The following is a 21,646-nucleotide window of genomic DNA, read 5'->3' as shown; positions in this document are numbered from 1 at the left end:
CACCTGTCCACCCACGGTCACAAATGCACATAAATAAATCTTTAAGAAAGAAAACAAGGGCTGAAGAGATGACTCAGGGTATTGCTGTTCTCACAGAGAACCCAAGTTCAACTCCCAGCACCCTCATGATAGCTCACAGCCATCTATAACTCCAGTGCCAGGGGCTTTGATACCCTCTTCTGGAAGGCACACCTGTGACATGCAGACAAAGCCCATACATATGCATTAAAATAAACGTTTTAAAAATAAAACTGTAACTTTGTTTTTCAGCTCTGTGTATTAGACCCAGGGCTTCATTCATACTAGACCATCAGACTGCTTCTCTGGGCCTTAAATAGTCAACTTTATGCGATATAGATTTTACCATCTTTTTTATTAAAGTACACTCACAGGGATGGGTACTGTCAAAAGACAGAGATTGACAGCTGTTGGCTGTTGCGCCCTGACTGTGGGTTGTGAGAAGGTCAACTAGTGATGTCACTGTGGAGGACTTTGGCCGTTCTTTCACAGAATTATCCCATGACCCAGGAATTCCACTTCCCAGCCAAAAGGATTGGGACAGGAATTCAAAAACGATTTTTTTAAACACTGTTTTGCTTGCTTTTGAGTCTTAGAGTGTCCCACCAGGCTGGACTGAAACTCACTCTGTAGCCCAGACTGGCCTTGGATTGTGGCATCTTTCCACGTCAGCCAACCAAGGACTGGGACTGCAGGTGTGATGTGCCCAGAGCGGCATTGTTACACAGTGAGAAAGAAGGCTGTGGAAGAAAGGGCGAGCCGAACGTGGTCCAGCCACACAGGGAGGCGTATCTCAGTCTTAGGAACTGGAGAGATGGCTCAGCAGTTAAGAGAACACACTAGCTCTGGCACAGGTCCATGTCAGGCATCTCACAACTGCTTGTAACTCCAGCTCCGGTGGAATTCCATGTCTCTCCCTCTACCAGCAGCCTATTTGATGCGTATACAATCCCCAAGTACACGGAACTTCAAGTAATACAAATAAATCTTGAAAAATTATAAAAGAGCATCTACTGCTCTGGCAAAGGATCAGAATTCACTTCTTTCTTTTTTCTATTATTCTCTCTCTCTCTCTCTCTCTCTCTCTCTCTCTCTCTCTCTCTCTCGTTTGTTTTTGGAACTCTTTTGTAGACCAGTGGCTTCAACTCAGAGATCTACCTGCTTCTGCCTCCAGAGAGCTGGGATTAAAGGTGTGTGCCACTAAGAGCTAGTTCCAGGACAGGCTCCAAAGCTACAGAGAAAGCCGGTCTCAAAAGAAAAAGAAAAAGGTCAGGTGTTGTGGTTGTGCCTGTGTTTGCCTGTAATCCTAGCACTGGGTGTTCAGTAGGGTACTGAGGCAGGCAGTTCCCTCTCCCTGGAGCTCACTGGCCAGACGGTCCAAATAAATGAGCAAGTTCTAGGCTCAGCGAGAGACCCTGTCTCAAAAACAAAAGTGGAGAGCAACTGAAGAAGATAATACCAATCATTGCCCTTTGACAAGAAGATGCCCGTCTTTGCCCTTTGACAAGAAGATGCCCGTCACTGCCCTTTGACAAGAAGATACCCGTCGCTGTCCTTTGACAAGAAGGTACCCATCATTGCCCTTTGATCCCCCACACACCATGTCACACCTAGAAATACAAATATTTTTGCAATATCTCCCTTCTCCAAGGTTCCTAGAGTGGTGACATTCTTAAAGACAGATACATGGTGGAGGTCTGGGAAGTAAATTCTTTTTGGGGACAGAGCATCCATATGGGATAAGGAAAGGGTTCTTCAGGTGGTGGGGGGTGGCACAAGGGTGGGAAGATCCTTTGTTTTGATTTGGTTTTTATTTGCATGCTTGAGACAGGGTCTTATGTAGTCTAGTGGCGTTGAATTCTCTACTAGACTAGAACTCCTGAACGTACCGTCTCCTAATGTCGGGATTACATATGTGTCTCCGTACCTGACAGAATGAATGTTTGTTTACTAATTTTGAGACAAGGTCTCACTATGTAGCTCTAACTGTTGTGGAACTCACTCTGTAGACCAGGCTGGCCTCAAACTCACAGAGACTCACAGTCCTCTGCTCCTGAATGCTGGGATTAAAGGCGTGCACACTACACTCAGCAGTATGAGTGTTTTTGTTTGTTTGTTTGGTTGGTTTGGTTTTTCGAGATAGGGTTACTCTGTGTAACAGCCCTGCAGACCTGGAACTCACTCTATAGTCCAGGCTGACCACTAGCACCACCGCATCTGGCCAGTATGCATGGTCTTAGTGCTGTCATTTGTGTTGTTTAAAGTGACCAATATGGTCAGTTTTATGTGCTTTTTGTTGTTTGCAATGCTCACTTGAGCCCAGGGGACTCTGCACGCTGGCCCAGTGTGCTGCCATGGAGACAGCTCTTGTTCACACTGGCGTTATATCTCTAAGTCTTTCCTAGACCCTAGGTGTGTTTTTTTTTTTTATTTTTATTGAACTCTACATTTTTCTCTGCTCCTCTCCCTGCCTCTTCCCTTCCCTTCAACCCTCTCCCAAGGTCCCCATGCTCCCAATTTACTCAGGAGATCTTGTCTTTTCTCTAGGTGTATTTTTAACATGTATTTACTTATTATTTGTGTGCATGTCTGAACACAGGTGTGGAGGTCAGCAGACAACCTTCAGGACTCAGTTCTCTCCTTCTAACATGTGAATTCCAGATGTCATACTCAAGTTGTCAGGGTTAAGTGACTTTGTGTGCTGAGCCATCTACTAGACCCACATATATCTATGTATGTATTTACAACAATTAAGCTGGGCATGGTGGTCCACATCTTTGATACCAGTGCTAGGGAGACAGAGGCAAGTGGATCTCTGTGAGTTTGAGGCCAGCTTGGTCTACAGTGAGTTCCAGGCCAGCCAGAGCTATAAAGTTCTAAACCCCTACCTGCCCAAAAGAATGTGTGTGTGTGTGTGTGTGTGTGTGTGTGTGTGTGTGTGTAGGTGTGTGCACACTTGCATGTAAACTAAAGTTATTTTTTAATTGTTTTTGTTTGCTTTTTTTTTTTTTTTTTCCAAGACAGGGTTTCTCTGTGTGACAGCCCTGGCTGTCCTGGATCTAGCTATTGTACAACAGGCTGGCTTTGAACTCACAGAGATACACCTATCTCTGCCTCCCAAGTGTTGGGATTAAAGGTGTGGGCCATCACAGCCCAGCTTGTTTGCTTGTTTTTATTTATCGTTTTTAGACAGGGTCTATGTATCCCTACTGGGCTGGAATAAATAAAATTTAGCTACAACCAAGGACCAAGTGCCCTCTCTGCTTCTCGCCGGGTGTTCCTGTGGAGAATTGCAGGTCACTCCCTAACCACAGACTTCCCATTGTTCTCCAGTCCCTTTGGAGTCCGGGCTGCGAGCTGAAATTCTTGATCCTCCCAGGGAAGCTGGATCGCTTCAGACACCTTGCAGAAGCGGAGTCGCCAGAATCTTCCTCTTTTTTCTATAAAAGTTGCTTTTTCTCTGTGTCATTGCAGCTTTGCACCTGGCCAACAAACAGCGCAGCCCTCGCTCTGGGGGATGACCGAGTATTCGCGGCGTCCCGCGGCTCCCCGCGGTCCTCACCCGGACACGTGGCAGCCCTTCTCAGCCCTGCACACCGAAGAAGTCCCCCTGGTGGACGCTTCGGGTTGAAACTCGCGGTGGCCACTCTTTCAATCTGAGCCCTATTAGCGCCGACCGCTGGCGCCAGCCTGCAAGCAAGGAAAAGGAAAGCCGTGGGCGGGAAGATGCATCCACGACCTGGCGCAGCTTTCACATCCTTGCTTCCACTGAAGTCCTTCCTTTGCCTTCTGAAAGTATTCGGTTATTTCCAGGCATAAACAGTGGGGCTGAGGCTTCAGACGCTCGAGTCCTATGGTCCTGGTCTATCTGCTGTTTCCCCAAATCTTTACTGAGTCCCTCCGAGGCAGACGGGAAAATCATCTTGATGAGGAAAATGAAGAGTCCCTGACTGAAGCCTCGACCTCTAGACTTTCAGCACAATTAGCATTTTTCTGTGAAGATGGCCAACACAATGTTTCTTTTATATATTTTCAAATAAAATGTTAAAATATCGCCGGGCGGTGGTGGCGCATGCCTTTAATCCCCACTTGGGCGAAAAGGCAGATGGATGTTTGTGAGTTCCAGGACAGTCAGGGCTCTTACACAGAGAAACCCTGTCAGAAAAAAAAAAAAAAAGTTAAATATCAATGAACTATCCATAAAGTCTTGTATACACTGCAACATTGACCACCAGGACAGGGAATGCTAATTGTGTTTAGATTCCCTATGCTTGACTTCAACCAGGCTCCGGAGTGGAGTGGTGGTCCCATCTACCTGGGTGGTCCCTAGACTTCAAACTCATGCACATTGCCCTGCAGCCCCTTGATCTACCCCACTGCTGTGCAACACCCCCACACACCTCCATCTCCCTTCCTCCTCCTTCAGCTGCTGTCAAGTTCCCACGGTGCTCATCTTCCATCCAGGCGTTACACACCAGTTATCTTGAGCCATGGATTCTCCATCTAAAATGGCTGCTTCTCTCCAGACTTGAGTCCCTAGCCTGCTATTGGGACTTTCTCTAACAGGTCTTCCTGCTGGTACTTTCTTATCTGCATATCCTCTGTGATCATGCAGGCCCCCTACTGCTTAGGTTACCTTTCTATTGCTGTGTCAAAATACCCTGAGGATAGGGAGACAAAGACAGAAGGGTTTGCGCTGACTCACAGCTCCAGGTTACAAGCCCACCTAAGGTGGGGAGGGGGTCAAACCAGACAATGGTCCTCCCAGTTAGGGTAGGCCTTCTCACCTCTATTAACTAAAGCCAGATAATCCCTTCCAGGTATGCCTAGAGCTTGTCTCTGCCTATTCTATAGATCCTGTCAAATTGGTATTCAATCATCACACCTTATTGTAACCTTCCTGCTACATTGGGTGTGTGTGCACATACATGCCATGATACACATGTGGAAGTCAAAGAACAATTTGTGGAGGGGGGTCAGTTCTCTACTTCCACCATGTGGGGATTGAATCCATATTGTCAGGCTCGAGAACAAGTGACTTTATCCACTGAGCAATCTTGTTGGCCCTGAATTTTTATTTATGAGTGTGGGAATTTTGCTTGTATGTATGTCTATGTGCAACATACATGCCTAGTGCCCAAAGAGGCTAGGAAAAGGTATAGAATTCCCTGGAACTTGGGTTACAACAGTTGTTAGCTGCCACATGGGTGCTGGGAATTAAATCTGGGTCCTCTGGAGGAGCAGTTAGGGCTCTTAGCCATCTCTGCAGTCACCCAAACTGGGACTTTTTAAAATTTGTCATTCAAGGTCTTTCTTTGGTGACCCTTCCTTGTCATTCCAGTTTCTTCTCCCCCTACCCATGCATTTCCTGTGCTCAGCCCTTCACACATCATCCCAGGCTGCATGCCTGATGTGAAGTAGCATGCCTGTACCCCTAGCATCGGTGGCTGAGGCCAAAGGATTGCACATTCAAGGCTGTGTGAGCTGCCATGTAGGAGCAAACAACTCCCCTGAGCTCTCCCGTTGTTGGATAATCTTTGGGTGCTCTGTGAAGATGTGCCTCAATTTTACCTCACCTGCCTAAGGCACCTTCTGATTGAATTAATGAGGAGCTGAGCAGTCAGTAGAGAGGCAGGAGAGGATAGGCAGGATAGGCACTCTGGGAACAATCGGTAGAAGGCAGGATTCACCAGACAGACTCAGAGGAAATAGGACACACTGGGCTGGGGAGAGGTAATGAGCCACATAGTAAAACGTAAACGGGTTAATTTTTTGTTTGTTTTGTTTTGATGGGGAGGTTTTGTTTGTCTTGGTTTTGGTTTTTTGGGACAGGGTTCTCTGTATAACAGCTCTTGCTGTCCTGGAACTTGTTTTGTAGACCAAGCTGGCCCCAAACTCCCAGAGATCTGCCTCCCAAGTGCTGGGATTACAGGGGTGCACCACCATCATCACCACACAGCTTAATTTAAGTTTTAAGAGCCAGTTGGGAACAAACCTAAGCTAAGGCCAAAATTTCATACTTAATAAGAAGACTCTGTGTTTCATGATTCAGGAGCTGGCAGTCCAAAGAAAGCCCTATGACACTCCCCTCTGACCTTTCGGGGAAATGCTTCCTGTTTGCACCTGTTTAAAGGTCACCTCTACTACCCCACCCTTGCCAGTGCCACAACCTGTTCCTCTCCGAAGCTACTTCAGCAACCTTTCTCACTAGCCTTGGAGGCAGCAATTATGTCCTGTTCCCTGGCGTGCACTTCACACTGGAGCAGGTTTTCAAACATTCCTTTAAAAAGTGGGTTGTGATCTGGGCGGTGGTGGTGCACGCCTTTAATCCCAGCACTAAGGAGGCAGAGGCAGGCGGATCTCTGTGAGTTTGAGGCCAGCCTGGTATGTAGAACAAGTTCCAGGACAGGTTCCAAAGCTACAATGAAACCCTGTCTCAAAAGAAAGAAAAGAAAAGAAAAGAAAAGAAAAGAAAAGAAAAGAAAAGAAAAGAAAAGAAAAGAAGAAAAGAGGGTTGTGTTGGGCCTGGCCTGGTGACACATGCCTTCAATCCCAGCACTCAGGAGGTAGAGGCAGGCCAACAGGTGGATTCAAGGCCAACTTCGTCTACCTAGTGAGTTCTAGGTCAGCCAGGGCTACATAGTAAGACCCTCTCTCAAATGTCTGTGTGTGTGTGTGTGTGTGTGTGTGTGTGTGTGTGTGTGTGTAGATAGATAGATAGATAGATAGATAGATAGATAGATAGATAGATAGATAGAATGATAGATAGAAAGAGATCACGTTAAATTTGGAAAGAAAAAACAATTAGCACACTTGGACAGGTTTATTCAAACTGAAGTTGTTCTGCAGCCAAATAGCTTCTAGCACAGGCTGAATGACATCTTTCCAATTACCAGGACAGATAAACACCCACGCCTTCTGCGGGCAGTTCAGCACTTAGCAGCCTCGAGTGGGCTCTGCTGCAGGATGGTTCAGGCTCTCTGGAACATTTGTTTGCACACCTGGCCTTCACAGAACATTTCCTGTGAGAGGAAGGGGAGGAAGAAGAAATAAGAAGAAAGTTGGTGTACATTCTCAGCATGTTTGGCACCAAATGGGGTTTTGCCTCCCAACACCACATGTAGGGTCTTCTCTGCCCTAACTTCGCCCATTCTGACACAAAACAGGTGTCAACAATTTAATCCTGATGGTCTTTCCTGGAGTTAGTGTAAACCCACAAACAAAGGCACGGTTTTATACTTTTTCTGAGCCAGGGTCTCTACATAGCCCTGGCTGTCCTGGAACTCATTATGTAAACCAGGCTGGTCTCAAATGCACAAAGATCTGCTGACCTCTGCTTCCCAGTTACTGGTATTCAAGGCGCTCGGTGCCAAATCTGGCCCCAGTTTTATACTTTCGAAAAGCAGAATTTTATACCTTCTAGATTGTGTTTTAAAGCTGTTGATTAGTTTGAGCTGTAAGCTGCAGTCAGGAAGTTCTGATTGTGAAAAAAAATCAATGCTCCTCTTGAGGAGGCCTTAAAGAAGCAACCGAGTGAGCCGTATCCTGGCCTCTCAGCCTCTCAAGGGAACAAGATGCACCAGGGACCTAAGCTTTATTCATAGTAGAGACCACCCCAAGACACTATTATTTTGGGGATTTCATATAGTTCAAGCTAATCTCCAACTTCTTCTGGAGCTGAAGATGACCTTGAACTTCTGGCACTCCTGCTGCTATCTCCCAATTGCTGCGCTTACACTTTGGGGTTTCCCACGTGCCGAGTGTGTACTCCACCAGCTGAGCTGTACCACCACAACCTACAAGGTATTCTTCGATACTTCAATCAAGGGTGTTTCATTAAAATGTCAGTCCCTCAGCCAAATGGACCACGAAACAGCCAGCTCGCCACCTTAATATATGATTTTAAATACACATGGTGAATTCAGCTGAGAGTGGCGCCAGACACCTTTGATCCGGAGGCAGAGGCAGGCAAATTGCTGAGTTTGTGACCAGCCTGGTCTACAGAGTGAGTTCCAGGACAGCCAGAACTGCTACACAGAAAAATCTGCCTCTCTTTTGTTGTTGTTTTTTTTTTTTGTTGTTGTTGTTTTGGGTTTTTTGTTTGTTTGTTTGTTTATTTGTTTTGTTTTTTTTGAGACAGGGTTTCCCTGTTTCCTTGGAACTGGGCCAGTCCTGGAACTAGCTCTTGTAGACCAGGTTGTCTTCGAACTCATAGAACTCATAGAGGTCTGCCTGCCTCTGCCTCCTGAGTGCTGGGATTAAAAGTGAGCACCACCACTGCCCGGGTGAGAAACCCTGTCTTGAAAAACAAACAAACAAACAATCTCTTTTAATTTATTGCAAAATTACAAATTTTAGATTAATGTGTATTTTAGACAGGAAGTAGTGGTGCATACCTTTAATTCTAGCACTTGGGAGGCAGAGGCAGGCAGCTTTCTGAGTTTGAGGCTAGCCTGGTCTACATAGTGAATTCCAAGATAGCCAGAGCTACACAGAGAGACCCTGTCTCAAGACAAAATAAAACAAAACAAAAAGTCCAAAGAAATAAAGTAAAAAATATAAATACACAGTGAATTCAACAGAAAAACTATCTAGAAAGCTATACAACATTCCTTTTTCAAGATTTACTTTTATTTTTTAGTTATGTGTGTGTGCTTGTGTGGGGTATGTGAACATGAGTGCCCTTAACATCAGAGGCCAAAAAGGGGTGTTGGATCCCCTAGAGCTGGAGTTAGAGGGAGCGGTGAGCCCCAACACAGGTGCTGGAGTTGTTAGAGGGAGCCCTGAGCCCCAACACAGATGCTGGAGTTAGAGGAGCGGTGAGCCCAACACAGGTGCTGGAGTCAGGTTCAGGTTCCTGCAAGAGCACCATCTTCTCATTTGCTGAAGCCATCTCCAGTCCCAGTAAAAGGTTCTTTTGATTTTTGTTTGGTTTTTTGAGACAGGTTTTCTCTGTGTAACAGTCCTGGCTGTCCTGGAATTCACTCTGTAGGCCAGTCTGGCCTTGAACTCACAGAGATTCGCCTGCCTCCTGAGTGCTGGGATTAAAGGTATATGCCACCACCACCTGGCATAAGTTCTTATTTTTATGTGCATGGGTGTTTTGTCTGCATTTACGTCTGTGCACACAAGCCTAAAGAGCCAGAGGAGGCTGAAGTTCTAAACAGTTGTGGCCCACAATGTGGCAGCTAGGAACTGAGTGGGGGCCTTCTGGAAGAGCAGCCAGTCCTCTGAATCATAGAGCCATGGCTCCAGTCACAGAAAATGAGTTTTTTTAATTCATTTAGTCAGGCAACGGTGGCACATCTTTAATCTCAGCTCTCAGAAGGCAGAGGCAGGAGTTATCTGAGTTCAAGGCCAGTCTGGTTGACAGATCAAGTTCCAGGACAGCTAAAGCTACAGAGAAACCCTGTCTCAAAAAACAAAACAAAACAAAAAATTATTTGCATGGTTGACCATGACAGAAGAAGGTATCAGACAGGACACAGCATCAGATCCCACTATAGATGGTTTTGAGCTCGCATGTGGTGCTGGGAGTTGAACTCAGGACCTCTGGAGCAGTCAGTGCTCTTAACCACTACGCTATCTCTCCAGTCCCCAGAAAATGTTGCAATATTGAATAAAAAGGCAGACCATCCTGAGCAGGACATGAAGGTAACTTGCAAAAGGAAAAGGAAAAACAATGATCGAGAAAGGCAGGGCGACTGTCCATGGCTAATGCGTTGTTCAGCCCTCATCAGAGCGGCTTCCTCCAGCAGGAGACGGGGATGAACACTGACTGAGACCCACAATGGGACAACGGGCAGGCAGTGGGAGACCTTGGCTCACTCAGCACTGAGTGGGACGCCTTAAGGCGTCCCTGGAGGCTCAGGGATCTGAGAGATGGTGAGAGCCAGAGGTGGTGGGTGACTCCAAGGAGACAGCATCTCCCAGACACAACAGGGCTGATGCACGTATGAACTCACAGAGACTGTGACAGCATGCACAGGACCTACACAGATTCAGACAAAATCCAACCAGGGAGAAAAAAAAATGGCCAAAGCCCCGCCCCTAGCCACGAACCTATTTGCAATTGATACTTTCTTTGGAGAAGGGAAACTAGTTTTGTCCAACAGTACTGGGTATTATCAGCCACACTCCAAGGGCTAACCCCATGCTCAGGGGAAGTGGATCAATGCAAACTAGACTTTAAGTTTTTATTGTTGTTATAGTTTGGTCTTTCTTTCTTTTTCTCTCTCTCTTTCTCTTCTTTCTTTCTTTCTCTCTTTCATCCTGTCTTTCTTTTTTGGGTTTATTTTGGTTTCTGAGAAAGAACATGGAATCAGGTAGTTAGGGAGACAGGATAGTCTGTGAAGACTTGGGCAAGGACAAAGACTATGATAAAATATACTGTTATGACAATTTTTTAAAATAGTAAAAAATGTAATAAAGAGGACTGGAGAGATGGCTCAGCGGTTAAGAGCACTGACTGCTCTTCCAGAGGACCCAGATTCAATTCCCAGCACCCACATGGCAGCTCATGACTGTCTGTAACTCCTGTTCCAGGGCATCTGACAACCTCACACCAATGCACATAAAATAAATCATAAAAAAATTTTAAAAAATGTAATAAAGAATTAGAACAAGGGGATGGCAAGACGGCACAGAGGCTGAGAGTACTTGATGTTCTTGCAAAGGACCAGGGTGCAGTTCCCTGAACTCACACTGTGCAGTTCACATTCACCAGTACCTCCAGTTCCAAGGGGAGCCAGTGCCCTCTCTTGGTCTCTGCAGACACTTCATGCATGTGGTACACACACATATGCAGGTATACACTCACACGAATAAAAATAAAGAAATAGAGATTTAAAACTCTCCCCCTCCCCGTCAAAAATGGTTTTTAAAGAACAAAATGTGGTAGGTACCAGGTGGAGCTGGCCCCCTTCAATCCAGTGGCTCCAGCCTCTGTTCTTCTTCTCCCCTTTCTGCACACAAGTGAGTTTGTCGTTCTCCCAGGTAACCAAGCTCTGCGTGAAGGAAGAGAGAAAAGAATGCTTTGCTCTGGCAGGATCCCTAATATCATCAGGTAGGATGATGCCGAGCTAACCTGTGAAACTGATAGCCTATGCTACATTTCAGAATTTTTGTGTGTGTGTGTGTGTGTGTGTGTGTTGCCTACATGTATGCATGTATACTGTGTGCATGCCTGGTGCTCACAGAAGTCAGCAGAGGGCATCCCTGGAACTGGAGTTGAAGTGGATGTGAGTCGCTATGTGGGTGCTGGGAACTGGACCCCAGGTTCTTTACAAGAGCAGCAAGTGCTTTAAACTGCAGAGCCATCTCTCCAGCCCCAAGTCTATGTTGTTTTCGTTTCTAGCACCATAGGTTTCTAGCCGGGTTTCATGCATGCAAAGTGAGAGCCCTACCTCTGAATCACACCCTACTGCCTTACCGTGCATTTTCTGTTGTCCAGGCCTTTGTTATCTTCCTCAAATTCTTCTCCAACTTTGAATTTAACAAGATAGTTCCTTAGACTGCTGTATGTGTGGATGGTAAAGGAATCCCCATTTTGTTCAATCACCTTCTGTGGCTTCAACAACTTGGCGATCTTACGAGTTGCAAAGTCAATACCTGGAAAGTTATTGTTCTTATTATATTTTTATCTTAACATTTTACATTTACTTATGTGTGGGTATGTATGTGTAAGTCAGAGGAAAATTTCTTTTGAAACAGGCTCTTACATAACCCATGTTGTCTTTGAACTTGGTGCAGAGTTGAAGGTGACATTGAACTTCTGCTTTTCTTGCCTCTATCTCCAAGTATTGGATTATATGTGTGTACCATCATGCTTGACTCAAGAGAATTTTTTTTTCTTGTGGGGTTTTTTGAGACAGGGTCTCTCTGTGTAACAACATTGGCGGTCCTGGAACTTGAACTCATAGAGATCCAGCTGCCTCTGCCTCTCAAGTGTTGGGATTAAAGATGTGAACCACTACACGCAGTGACTTAAGAGTATTTTTATAAATATTTTTATATTTATATATAAATATTTTATCTATTTATTTCATGTGTATATGTGATACCCGCCTGTATGTCTGTGCACCACGTGTGTGCAGTACCCACAGAGGCCAGATGGGGGCGTTGGATTCCCTGTAACAGGGCAACTGGGAACCAAACCTGTGTCCTCTGGAAAAGCAGCTAGTAAGGGCTCTTAACTGAGTCATCTCTCTAGTCCCTCAAGAGGACTTTTTAAAAATTGCTTTTACTGGGGTGTTGAATTCTGTTCTATTTACTGGAAGGCAAAAGGAAGAGTTTGTCAAGTACCAAGTGTACCAAGGTATGGTAGCTTAGACCTGTAATCCCTATACTTGGAAGACTGAGACAGGAGGATTTACTGGAGTCTGAGACCAGCCTTGTCTACATAGTGAGGTCCAGGCCAGCTCGACCTAAAAGCGAGACCTTGTCTCAAAAGAGACAAACAAAAAACCCAAACAAATAAATCCCAGAACAAGCCTGCCAAGCAAACCGTGGTACTCCCCTTATAATAACAGGGGCTGCCAAATCCGTAAAATCAGAGCAAGCTGAACAGACTCAGTTTGCCAGGGCAGCAACATATTGGGAGTCCTTTGGGAAGCAGGGACAGTGACCAAACGCCCTCTTGTGGGCTCATACACCCCATTGGTGGTCACAGAACAGGGTCCAGGACTGTTTTCCCACCGCATGCATGGACAGCCCAAGCTGACTCTACCGGCTTGCTCATCTGCAGGAGTCTGCAGTGGTGTTCCTTACTCAGAGCAGACCCTGCTCTGGCAGGGGAACTGAATTCCCGAGGAGATTGTAGTTGTTATCCGCCTGGTTCAGAGACCAGGCCCCAGTGGGTCCCGACCGTCCCCACGCAGAATTGGGTAGGCAGGAATACTGGCGCATCTAAGGGGCACGGAGGGACCAGGCTGGGGTGGGCAGAGACCATTGGTTGTCAGACAAGACAAGGGGGACAGAGGGGCTGAAGATGGGTGCGGAGAGTCAGGGACAAGGGCAGGACTGAGCAGGATAACCCAACTGAGAGCATAACCCACGGGAGACAGGAGGACCTGGAACAGACAAGACAGGACAGACTGCCTTCGCTCAACCCCGAGACCCGAAGCTAGAGTCTTGCTCCCCTCCATTGTCCCCTTTGCTGCACAACCCTCAGGTCCTACCCAGGGCCAGCATGTAGCCCTCGAAGTTGTCACTGCTGAGAAGGTTCCAGGTGCCGCTGAGGTCTGCTGGCATGGTCGGGGGGGTCTGCAGCCAAAGCCTGAAAGTCGGGGGCAGTGCTGCCCTTATATTGTCATTGGGGTGGGGCCCGGGCCAGGGTGGGGCGGGGGGAACAGCAAGCCTAAACAGTGAAGCTGGGGTGGGGGGTGGGGAGCCCTGGAAGCAGCCTCTGGCTCTCTCTCCTAGCTTCCTTCCCCACCCGCTTCTGGTTCTGTCCCTGCTCCTGTCACATGCTACCTTGGCAACCCCTGTTTCCTTTGGGACTCCCTCCTGTCGTTCAAGTCTAAACACTTCTGAACCCAGAGTGTGTCCCAGGTCACCCTTTACTCCATGGCCTTGATGTTAATGGCTAAAGGAACAGTTTCAGACTCAGCACGAAATACTGAGCCAACCACAAATAACAGTACGTGCATGAGCCCAAGGCTACACACAGGTATCCCAGGAAACAGAAATTTTTACCTTGCTCGAGTTTAAAAAAAATATTTTTGTTTATGTGCATATGTCTACGTGGGTGTATACCACGTGTGTGCTGGTGCCAGGAGGGGTAGCTCCCTAAGAGACGGAGTTACAGGCAGTCTCTGCAGCCTCGCCCACCCCCACCCCACCCCATAGATGCTGGGGACCAAATTCAGATCCTCTGAAAGAGTAGCCAGTGCTCTTGGGGGCTGTGATGCCTATCTAGTGCCTGCCTTATTTTTGAGCAAGGAATTTGTGTAGCTCAGACAGGCTGCTAACTCACTATGTAGGCCAAAGATGGCCTTGTGAACTTATGATTCAGCTGCCTCTACTGGATTACAGGTGTGCAACACACCTGTGCACCAATCCTGTGCAGCACACCTGTGCACCACACCTACCTGTGCAGCACACCTGGTTTATATGCTTGGGCTTTAATATAGAACTTCATGGGTTAAATGCCAACTGAGTCACATCCCAGCTTCTTACCCAGCATTTCTGTGACCGCTGGATTCCTAGGTGACACAGAATGGACGTCTGCGATCCTGGTGACTTTGCTTCTGGTTTTGACTTCACTGTCATGGCTTGGGTTTCAGATGTCAGCCAGGTGGAAAAGACTCGGAAACATCACACGCTGTCATTCCCTCAACAGAAACTTCCTTAGCACAGTTCCACTTGCTTCTCATGTACCCAACATGTCAATTACCACTGCTAACTGCATGGGAGCCTGGGAGATGTAGCCTCCAGATGTAGTCTCTACAGCAGAGCGAGGCAAAAGAGGAGAGAGGAGAAGAATGGACTAGCCTATAGTATCAGCCACAGACAGCATCCATACACACTGTCTCCAAGACTTAGAACCATGCTCGTTCCTGTAATCCCAGAACTTTGGAGGTAGGGGCAGAAGAAGCAAGTCTAAGGCCATCCTCAGCTACATAGTAAGTTTGAAGCCAACCTGGGCTGTATGAGATCCTGACTTACACAGATGAAAAATAAAGGGGGGAGGGGTCTAGAGAGGTTAAGAGTACTTACTGCCTTTCAGAGGACCTGAGTCAAGTCCCCAGCACCCATGTGGCTCACAGCCCTCTGTATCTCCAGATCATTTGTAACACCTGTTCCAGGGGATCAGAGGCTGTGCCTTCTAGATTCTGGGATGCCAGGCATCCATGTGGGACACACATATAAGCAAGCAAAACACTCATATATATAAAATAAACTTTAATTTTTTTTAAAAGAAGTGGATTCCAGGGGCTGGAGAGATGGCTCAGAGGTTAAGAGCACTGACTGCTCTTCCAGAGGTCCTGAGTTTAATTCCCAGCAACCACATGGGATCATAACCATCTGTAATGAGATCTGGTGCCCTCTTCTGGCATGCAAGCATACAAGGAAGGAATGTTGCACACATAATAAATAAATAAATCAAAAAAAAAAAAAGAAGAAGAAGAAGAAGTGGTTTCCAGACCAGAGAAGCGGCTCCATAGGCAAAGGGCTTGGTTTGTGAGCAGCAGCCTGTTCTATGTGGTGAGGTTCCAGGCCAAAGACAATCACGTCTCAAACAAAAGGTGGAAAGCGCCTGAGGGTTGACATTCAAGGTTGTTTTCTGGCCTCCACGAGCACACTGTATACACACACACACACACACACACACACACACACACACACTCCATGACATAAGCTTGAAGATCAGAGGACAACTTATGGGACTTAGGTCTTTGTTTCTGCTGTATGGGTCCCAGGGATAAAAGTCAGGTCACCAGATTGTCCACAAGCACTCTCTGAGCCATCTTGGGACCCAAAGTTTTATCTTTGAATGGAGTCTCTGTCATTCCCAATGGTGCTATTTTGGTTTCTCCATTTATGAATTTTATGTTTTAAAGAACTTGAATGGAAAAGTACTTGGCTTTCTTTAAAATCTCTGACAGTCACTTTCTCAGTGGAACATTCAGATACATCTGTAAGTCTTTGAAAAATTATTATTTAGCTGGGTGTGTAGGCACATGCCATTAATCCCAGCACTCTGGAGGCAGAGGCTGGAGGAGTTTGTGAGTTCAAGGCCAGCCTGGTCTACAGAGTAAGTTCCAGGACACCCAGGGCTGTCACACAGAAAAACATGTATATAATTTAATGTATATATTTGTGTGTTAACTGTATGTCTGCACACCATGTGTATACAGTGCCTTCAGATGCTAGAAGAGGGTGTCAGACCCTGGAAGTGGAATTACAGGTGATTGTGAGTCACCATGTAGATCCTGGAAACCAAACTCAGGTCCTCTAGAAAAGCAGCCTTAAACTTAATCTCCAAGTCATCTCCAGCCCCATGGATACACTTTATCTCCATCCATCCACCCACCCATCCATCCATCCACCCACCCACCCATCCATCCATCCATTCACCCACCCATCCATCCATTATCTGTCCATCCATCTATCCATCATCCATCCATCTATCATCCATTTATCTATCTATCTATCTATCTATCTATCTATCTATCTATCTATCTATCATCTATCTGTAGGATTTTCTTTTGAGACAGGGTCTCACTATGCAGTCTTGGCTGGCCTGGCATTCACTATGCAGAGCAGTCTGGCCTTTAATTCACAGAGGTTCGCCTGCCTCTGCCTCTCAAGTACTGCAAGTAAAGGCATGTGCCATCATACCTGGCCAGAGATACTTCTTAATATCCATTTCACCTACATCACAGCCCTGATTGAGGTGTTCATATGTCTTCCATTCCAGGATTATTGCATGATGGGTAATCTAGAGGATCAACGTGCTTGGGCTGAGAAGTGTGCCTAGATCAGTAAAGCACACTGCAAGGGCGAGGGCTCCCAGAGAGCTGCCCTGGATGTGGGTGGCATGATCCCATAGGTTAGGAGCCTATGGGATAAAAAGAAGTCAGAGGGGGCTACCGGAACAGGAAGTCTCTCTTTGCTTCCTGGCAATCAAGATTTGGACATATGCTCTGCCATGCCCTCCCCATTTTGATTTGAAACCCCTAAAACTATCAGCCAAAAAGAAACCCTCACTCCTTTAAATTGTTCCTCACAGGCATTTGGCCACAGAAATGAAAAAGTGACTAGTACTTGCCCTTGTTTCCCTTGTTGGCTGACTGCCTTTTTCCTTGCAAGTAGAGACTGTGTTCACATCATTCACAACTAGTGTTCCCAGGCCTTGTACTTCTGGCAAACGCTCGATAAACGCTCGAATGAATGAATGCATGCGTGAATGAATGTGACCTTTTCCAGGGTGGGAGCAACTTTCCCAGAAAGGGCTGTTGATGCTCTTACATCAACTGGCTTAGGCATACCTTGTCTTGAGGGATACAAAACCATGAACTCTGCCCAGACTTCTGGAGTGTGGAACAGGACATGAACAGAACAGTACATACTTCCTAGCCTTAACCATCTTATTGTTCCAAAGCCTGACCTAAAGTTGTATCTAATAATACTCTTAGCCTCTGTGCCGGTTGCTATGGCTTTGGGCCAGCTTGAGCAAAGGTCATCTATTCAACACAGGATTGAACTGCAGCTGAAGGGGACAGAGATTTGACTATCCATGGGCTCCAGAATCACTTTTCTCCTGTTCAGTTCCAAGAGATTCACTCTAGGAAGGACCAGAAAGTATCACTGGAAAGGGAAGAAAATCAAAGAAGAAAGGTATTTGCCTCCATACCCCGGGCTTAAGGCTAGGGGCTCAACTCTAAACTTTGGACAAGATGAGGCTCTGGACCTGCTCATAGACCTCCTCCTCGATGGAGACTGGAGAGGAACGGATGAGGACACTTGGAGTGGGAACTGTTATTTGATGGAATTATCTCTCCTCCCTACTGTCAGGAAACAATACCATGGAGGGAGTGTCTGCAATTCTGGGGATAGACCCAACCAAATTAGTTTAAGGTTAACCCAATCACCGCAAGCTTCTCTCTTTTGCCAAGGACTCTTTTTAAGGCTATGAAACTTCCAACGAATTTGAACCAAGCAGTGAACTGTGATCGGCTGCTGGGAATGATGCCTGATTTGAACAACTTTACTCCACATCTGAACTCAGGCAAGCAGCTGGCTTGTTTTCTTGGCCAGGAGCACTGGTGACTACCTTCCAGCTCCAGGGGAACAGAACTAGGACACTGTAACTGGCAGGGACCGCGATGCCTTTGGTGAGTCATTCGCACGAGCCCTGCATCCTGCCCTACATCTTCGCTTCGGAATACAAAGGTCTTTATTGTTTGGGCCACTTGGGGGTGAGTTTCCTATAGTGGACAAATCTGACAGAGAGAACATAACGTCGAGGTATTTTCTCCTCCAGCAACTGTCTTGCCTTTGGTCACCTATGTGACCAGGGGACATTCTGATTCCGTGCCATGCATGGATCCACCGTTTCTGAGTGTCTGAGTTGAAAAAAGTGCTACTTCATAAACACTGTTCTCTCAACAGCAGTATTGTGGCTGAAAACACATGAATTCTGTTTTGGGGACTCTGCCACTTTGAGCAGTACCCCTGTAAAGCTTGTTGGTTGTGGCAAAGTTTGGACCCTAAATAACCTAGATGGACAGCTGGGGACCAACACAAAGGGTACTGAGCCCCTCAGTCTTGCTTGGCCACACCACTAAGGAAAGACATCATGTGGTTCACTTCTACCAGGGCAGCCGCTGTGTTCCCATGAAGTCGGCTCTTCCTCACACCAGAGGAACAGAGATAGAAGGCTTCTCCTCTCTGACATTACAGAGATATATCTGGTGGTGCGGCTGATACCTGTAGTCTCAGCTACACAGGAGTCTGAAATGGAAGGAAGACTGTTAACGGCCTGTCTGGGTTACAGAATGAGTTCAAGGCCAGCCTGGATAACTTAGTTCTTGTCTCAAAATAAACAAATGTCTGAGGATACAGCTCAGCGGTAGAGTACTTGCCTATCAGGCATAAAGGCCAAAACCTTAAAAAAAAATAACAAAACAAAACAGGTGTGGAGGACCAGTTCAAGGCCATCTGGGTTGCATCAAACTAAAAGAAATTGTGTAATAGGGCTGAGTAGGGATGTGACCAATGTGGTACAGCTGTGTTCAACATGCACAAAGCCTTGTGTTTGATTCATAGTACACACACACATGTACACACATGTACACACACAAAGCATGCACATACACAAGTGTACACATACAAACACAGATACAAAAGCACACACACACACACACACACACACACGCACATTAAGGCTCCATCATCTCTCTCTATCTAGAAATGGACTGTCCTCGTACCAGGTAATTGCTAAAGCTGGACAGGTTCGATTTAGTCCTTCTGTCTCACATCAGAATCTCGGTTCTAACTTTTATTTGAACTTGTTAAGTTAGAGTAGATGACAAAATCAAGATTTGGCTGGACTCTGTCATTGAAAAGTAGTGTTTCTGCCAGGCATGATGGTATTGTGGAATATTCCTATACACTGTGTGAAGATGTGTCATGTGGCTGGTTTAATAAAGAGCTAAAAAGCCAATAGCAGGAGGTATTGCAGGGACTTCTGGCTAGAGCTCTGGGAAGAAGACAGGCAGAATTGAGGAGGAGGAGGATGGGCAGCACAGCATAAATGTAACCGAGCCACGTAAAAGAACGGAGATGTAAAAATATGGGTTAATTTGCATTATAAGAACTAGTAGGACAAGCCTAAGCTTGCTCCAGTTTTTGTAATTATTAAGTCTCCGTGTCATTTTTTGTGAGCTACATGGTGGCATATTCTCAGACAGAGGCAGGTGGATCTCTGTGACTTTAGGCCAACCCTGTGAGTTCCAGGACAGCCAGGACTATGGAAAAAAAACCCTGTCTCAAAAAACCAAAGGCAGGCTGTAGAGATAACTCAGAGGTTAAAAGCACTGGCTGTTCTTCCAGAGGTCTTGAGTTTAATTCCCACAACCACATCATGGCTCACAACCATCCATAATGAAATCTGATGCCCTCTTCTGGCCTGCAGGCACAAAAGCAGGCAGAATACTGTATACATAATTAATAAAACATAAAAACAAAACAAAAAACCAAAGGCAAAAGAGAAAAAGGTAGTATTTCTCACAGGAGAGGCTAACATGGTCTTTGAAGATGCGCTTCTTAGACTCAACCCATCCGGTCACCATTCATGCTGGTCTTCCCCCTCCACACACACACACCTTTCTTCATGCTGGTCTCTTAATTGTACTCAGAATCATGATGGAAGACACAGAGTAGCACACACCCGGCTCACGGTAGCACACACCCGGCTCACAGTAGCACACATGTGAGCACACACCCGGCTCACAGTAAGTGCTCAGTTGTTTTTGGCACTGTGAAGTTTAGGTGGCAATTATTAGTAAAAGGAGTGTAGACTCCAGAGACGGACACTCTTGAGTATGTTGAGTGTAGATGGAGGCCTCTGGAAACAATTTTGTGAACTGCAGAGAAATAGACTCCCCCAGCACCTTGAAGCAAAGCTTAGAGGAATCTAAATCAAGATGACAGCTTCTGGGCTCTCAGAGAAGGGAATCAGAGGCTGGAGGCGGACAGCAACCCTCCTGATGCCTTGCACCTGACCAGAGGGAGGAACATCCTCTGACTCAGGTGAACTTGATCATCCCTTTGGAGCAATTCCTACAATGTAACACCATGGGAACCACACTGTACCCAGAGAGTTTGCTGTTTACACAGATAAATAATAACCTAAACGCTCTATGTGTTGTTAACCTCTCAATGCAGAGGTCAGTGAAGGAATTTCATTTGCCTAAAGGATTCAACCCATAAAATCTGCCAGCACCAAACAAAACAAAATGGACGTTCCACACAGTCTCTCCTTTCCCTTAAGGGAAGGCACAGCAACTGTGATTCCCAGAGCCGGAGAGATGGCTCCGTGGTTAAGAGCAATGATTGCTCTTCCAGAGGACCCAGGTTGAATTCCCAGCACAATCACCTGCAACTCTGGTTCTGGGAGATCCAATACCTTCTCGTTCTTCTCAGCACCACACCCCCACAGGCACACATGCAGGCAAAACACACACATGTAAATATAAATTTAAAAAATTTGTAATTTCCATTATCCGGAGAGGAAGTTCTGGTCTTGGGGACATCCTCAACTATGCATGTCTACATTTAGCAGCATCTTTGGAGCTAGTCCCCAAAGCCAAGTCAGGTTCTGTGCCCGAAGGTCACTCACAGTGTAATTCGGGAATCCCTGGGAGGGTCCCCGCAAGCCTTGCCCATTGGGTCCTGAGGTGATAATAAGGCAGCAGGGTCCCAACACTTCCAAATGGGAGACACTAAGGTCTAAGGTAAGGTTACAGCTCACGGCACATGAGATGAACCATGTGTGCTCTGCCAGTGTCAAGTCTGACGGCTCTGCTGACTACTGTCACTGCTCAGTGCTGCCTCAACTCTTTAGCTCCAAGGCAGTAATGGGGGAAGGATCCTTACTTCTACCGATTGAGATCTGGCCATCCACACAGTCAGCCAGTGGGTACTGACGCTGTAGTGCCAGACTTTTCATCTCTGACAGCTGCTGGATGGCTTTAGTAAGATGAGTAAACATTTCTCCTTTCCTGACGTCAGATTTGGGTCCGACAACTGCACAATTACTTTTTCCTTCTGTGGAAGTACGTCTTCGTCAAGAGAGGTAAGCATCAAACAGGAATTTCATGGGTAATTTAGGTCACTAGGGAGACAGATAGGCAGATCTCTGTGAGCCCTGGGCCAGTCTGGACTGCACACGGAGATCCCTATCTCAAGAATTTAAAAAGGGAAATTATCCTATTTTCATTAGGAATTTAGGTCTTTTGCTGATGTAGACTTGGCCTGATGCCGTGGTTGTGCAAGTGACCCCTCTTTTTGTTGTTGTTGTTGTTTTTTTGAGACAGGGTTTCTCTGTAGCTTTGGGGTCTGTCCTAGAACTAGCTTTTGTAGACCAGGCTGGCCTCAGACTTACAGAGATCTGCCTGCC

The 21,646-nt window shown here is 46.4% G+C and overlaps 1 protein-coding gene across 1 annotated transcript; it reads right to left on the bottom strand.

The window, feature by feature from the left end:
* Positions 1-6,826: 6,826 nt before the first annotated feature.
* Positions 6,827-13,322, bottom strand: Rbp7 (retinol binding protein 7). Its single transcript, XM_048418143.3, has 4 exons — positions 13,197-13,322; positions 11,450-11,628; positions 10,923-11,024; positions 6,827-7,040 (listed from the first exon to the last, which is right to left on the bottom strand). Exons 1-4 carry the CDS (start codon positions 13,267-13,269, stop codon positions 6,990-6,992), a joined length of 405 nt encoding a protein of 134 aa, XP_048274100.2. The 5' UTR covers positions 13,270-13,322; the 3' UTR covers positions 6,827-6,989.
* Positions 13,323-21,646: the final 8,324 nt, after the last annotated feature.

The sequence above is a fragment of the Myodes glareolus genome, chromosome 6 (assembly GCF_982192425.1).
Source record: "Myodes glareolus chromosome 6, mMyoGla1.1, whole genome shotgun sequence".
NCBI classification, from domain to species: domain Eukaryota; kingdom Metazoa; phylum Chordata; class Mammalia; order Rodentia; family Cricetidae; genus Myodes; species Myodes glareolus.
The sequence above is the reverse complement of the archived record's forward strand: the minus strand, read 5'-3'. Positions and strand labels throughout refer to the sequence as shown.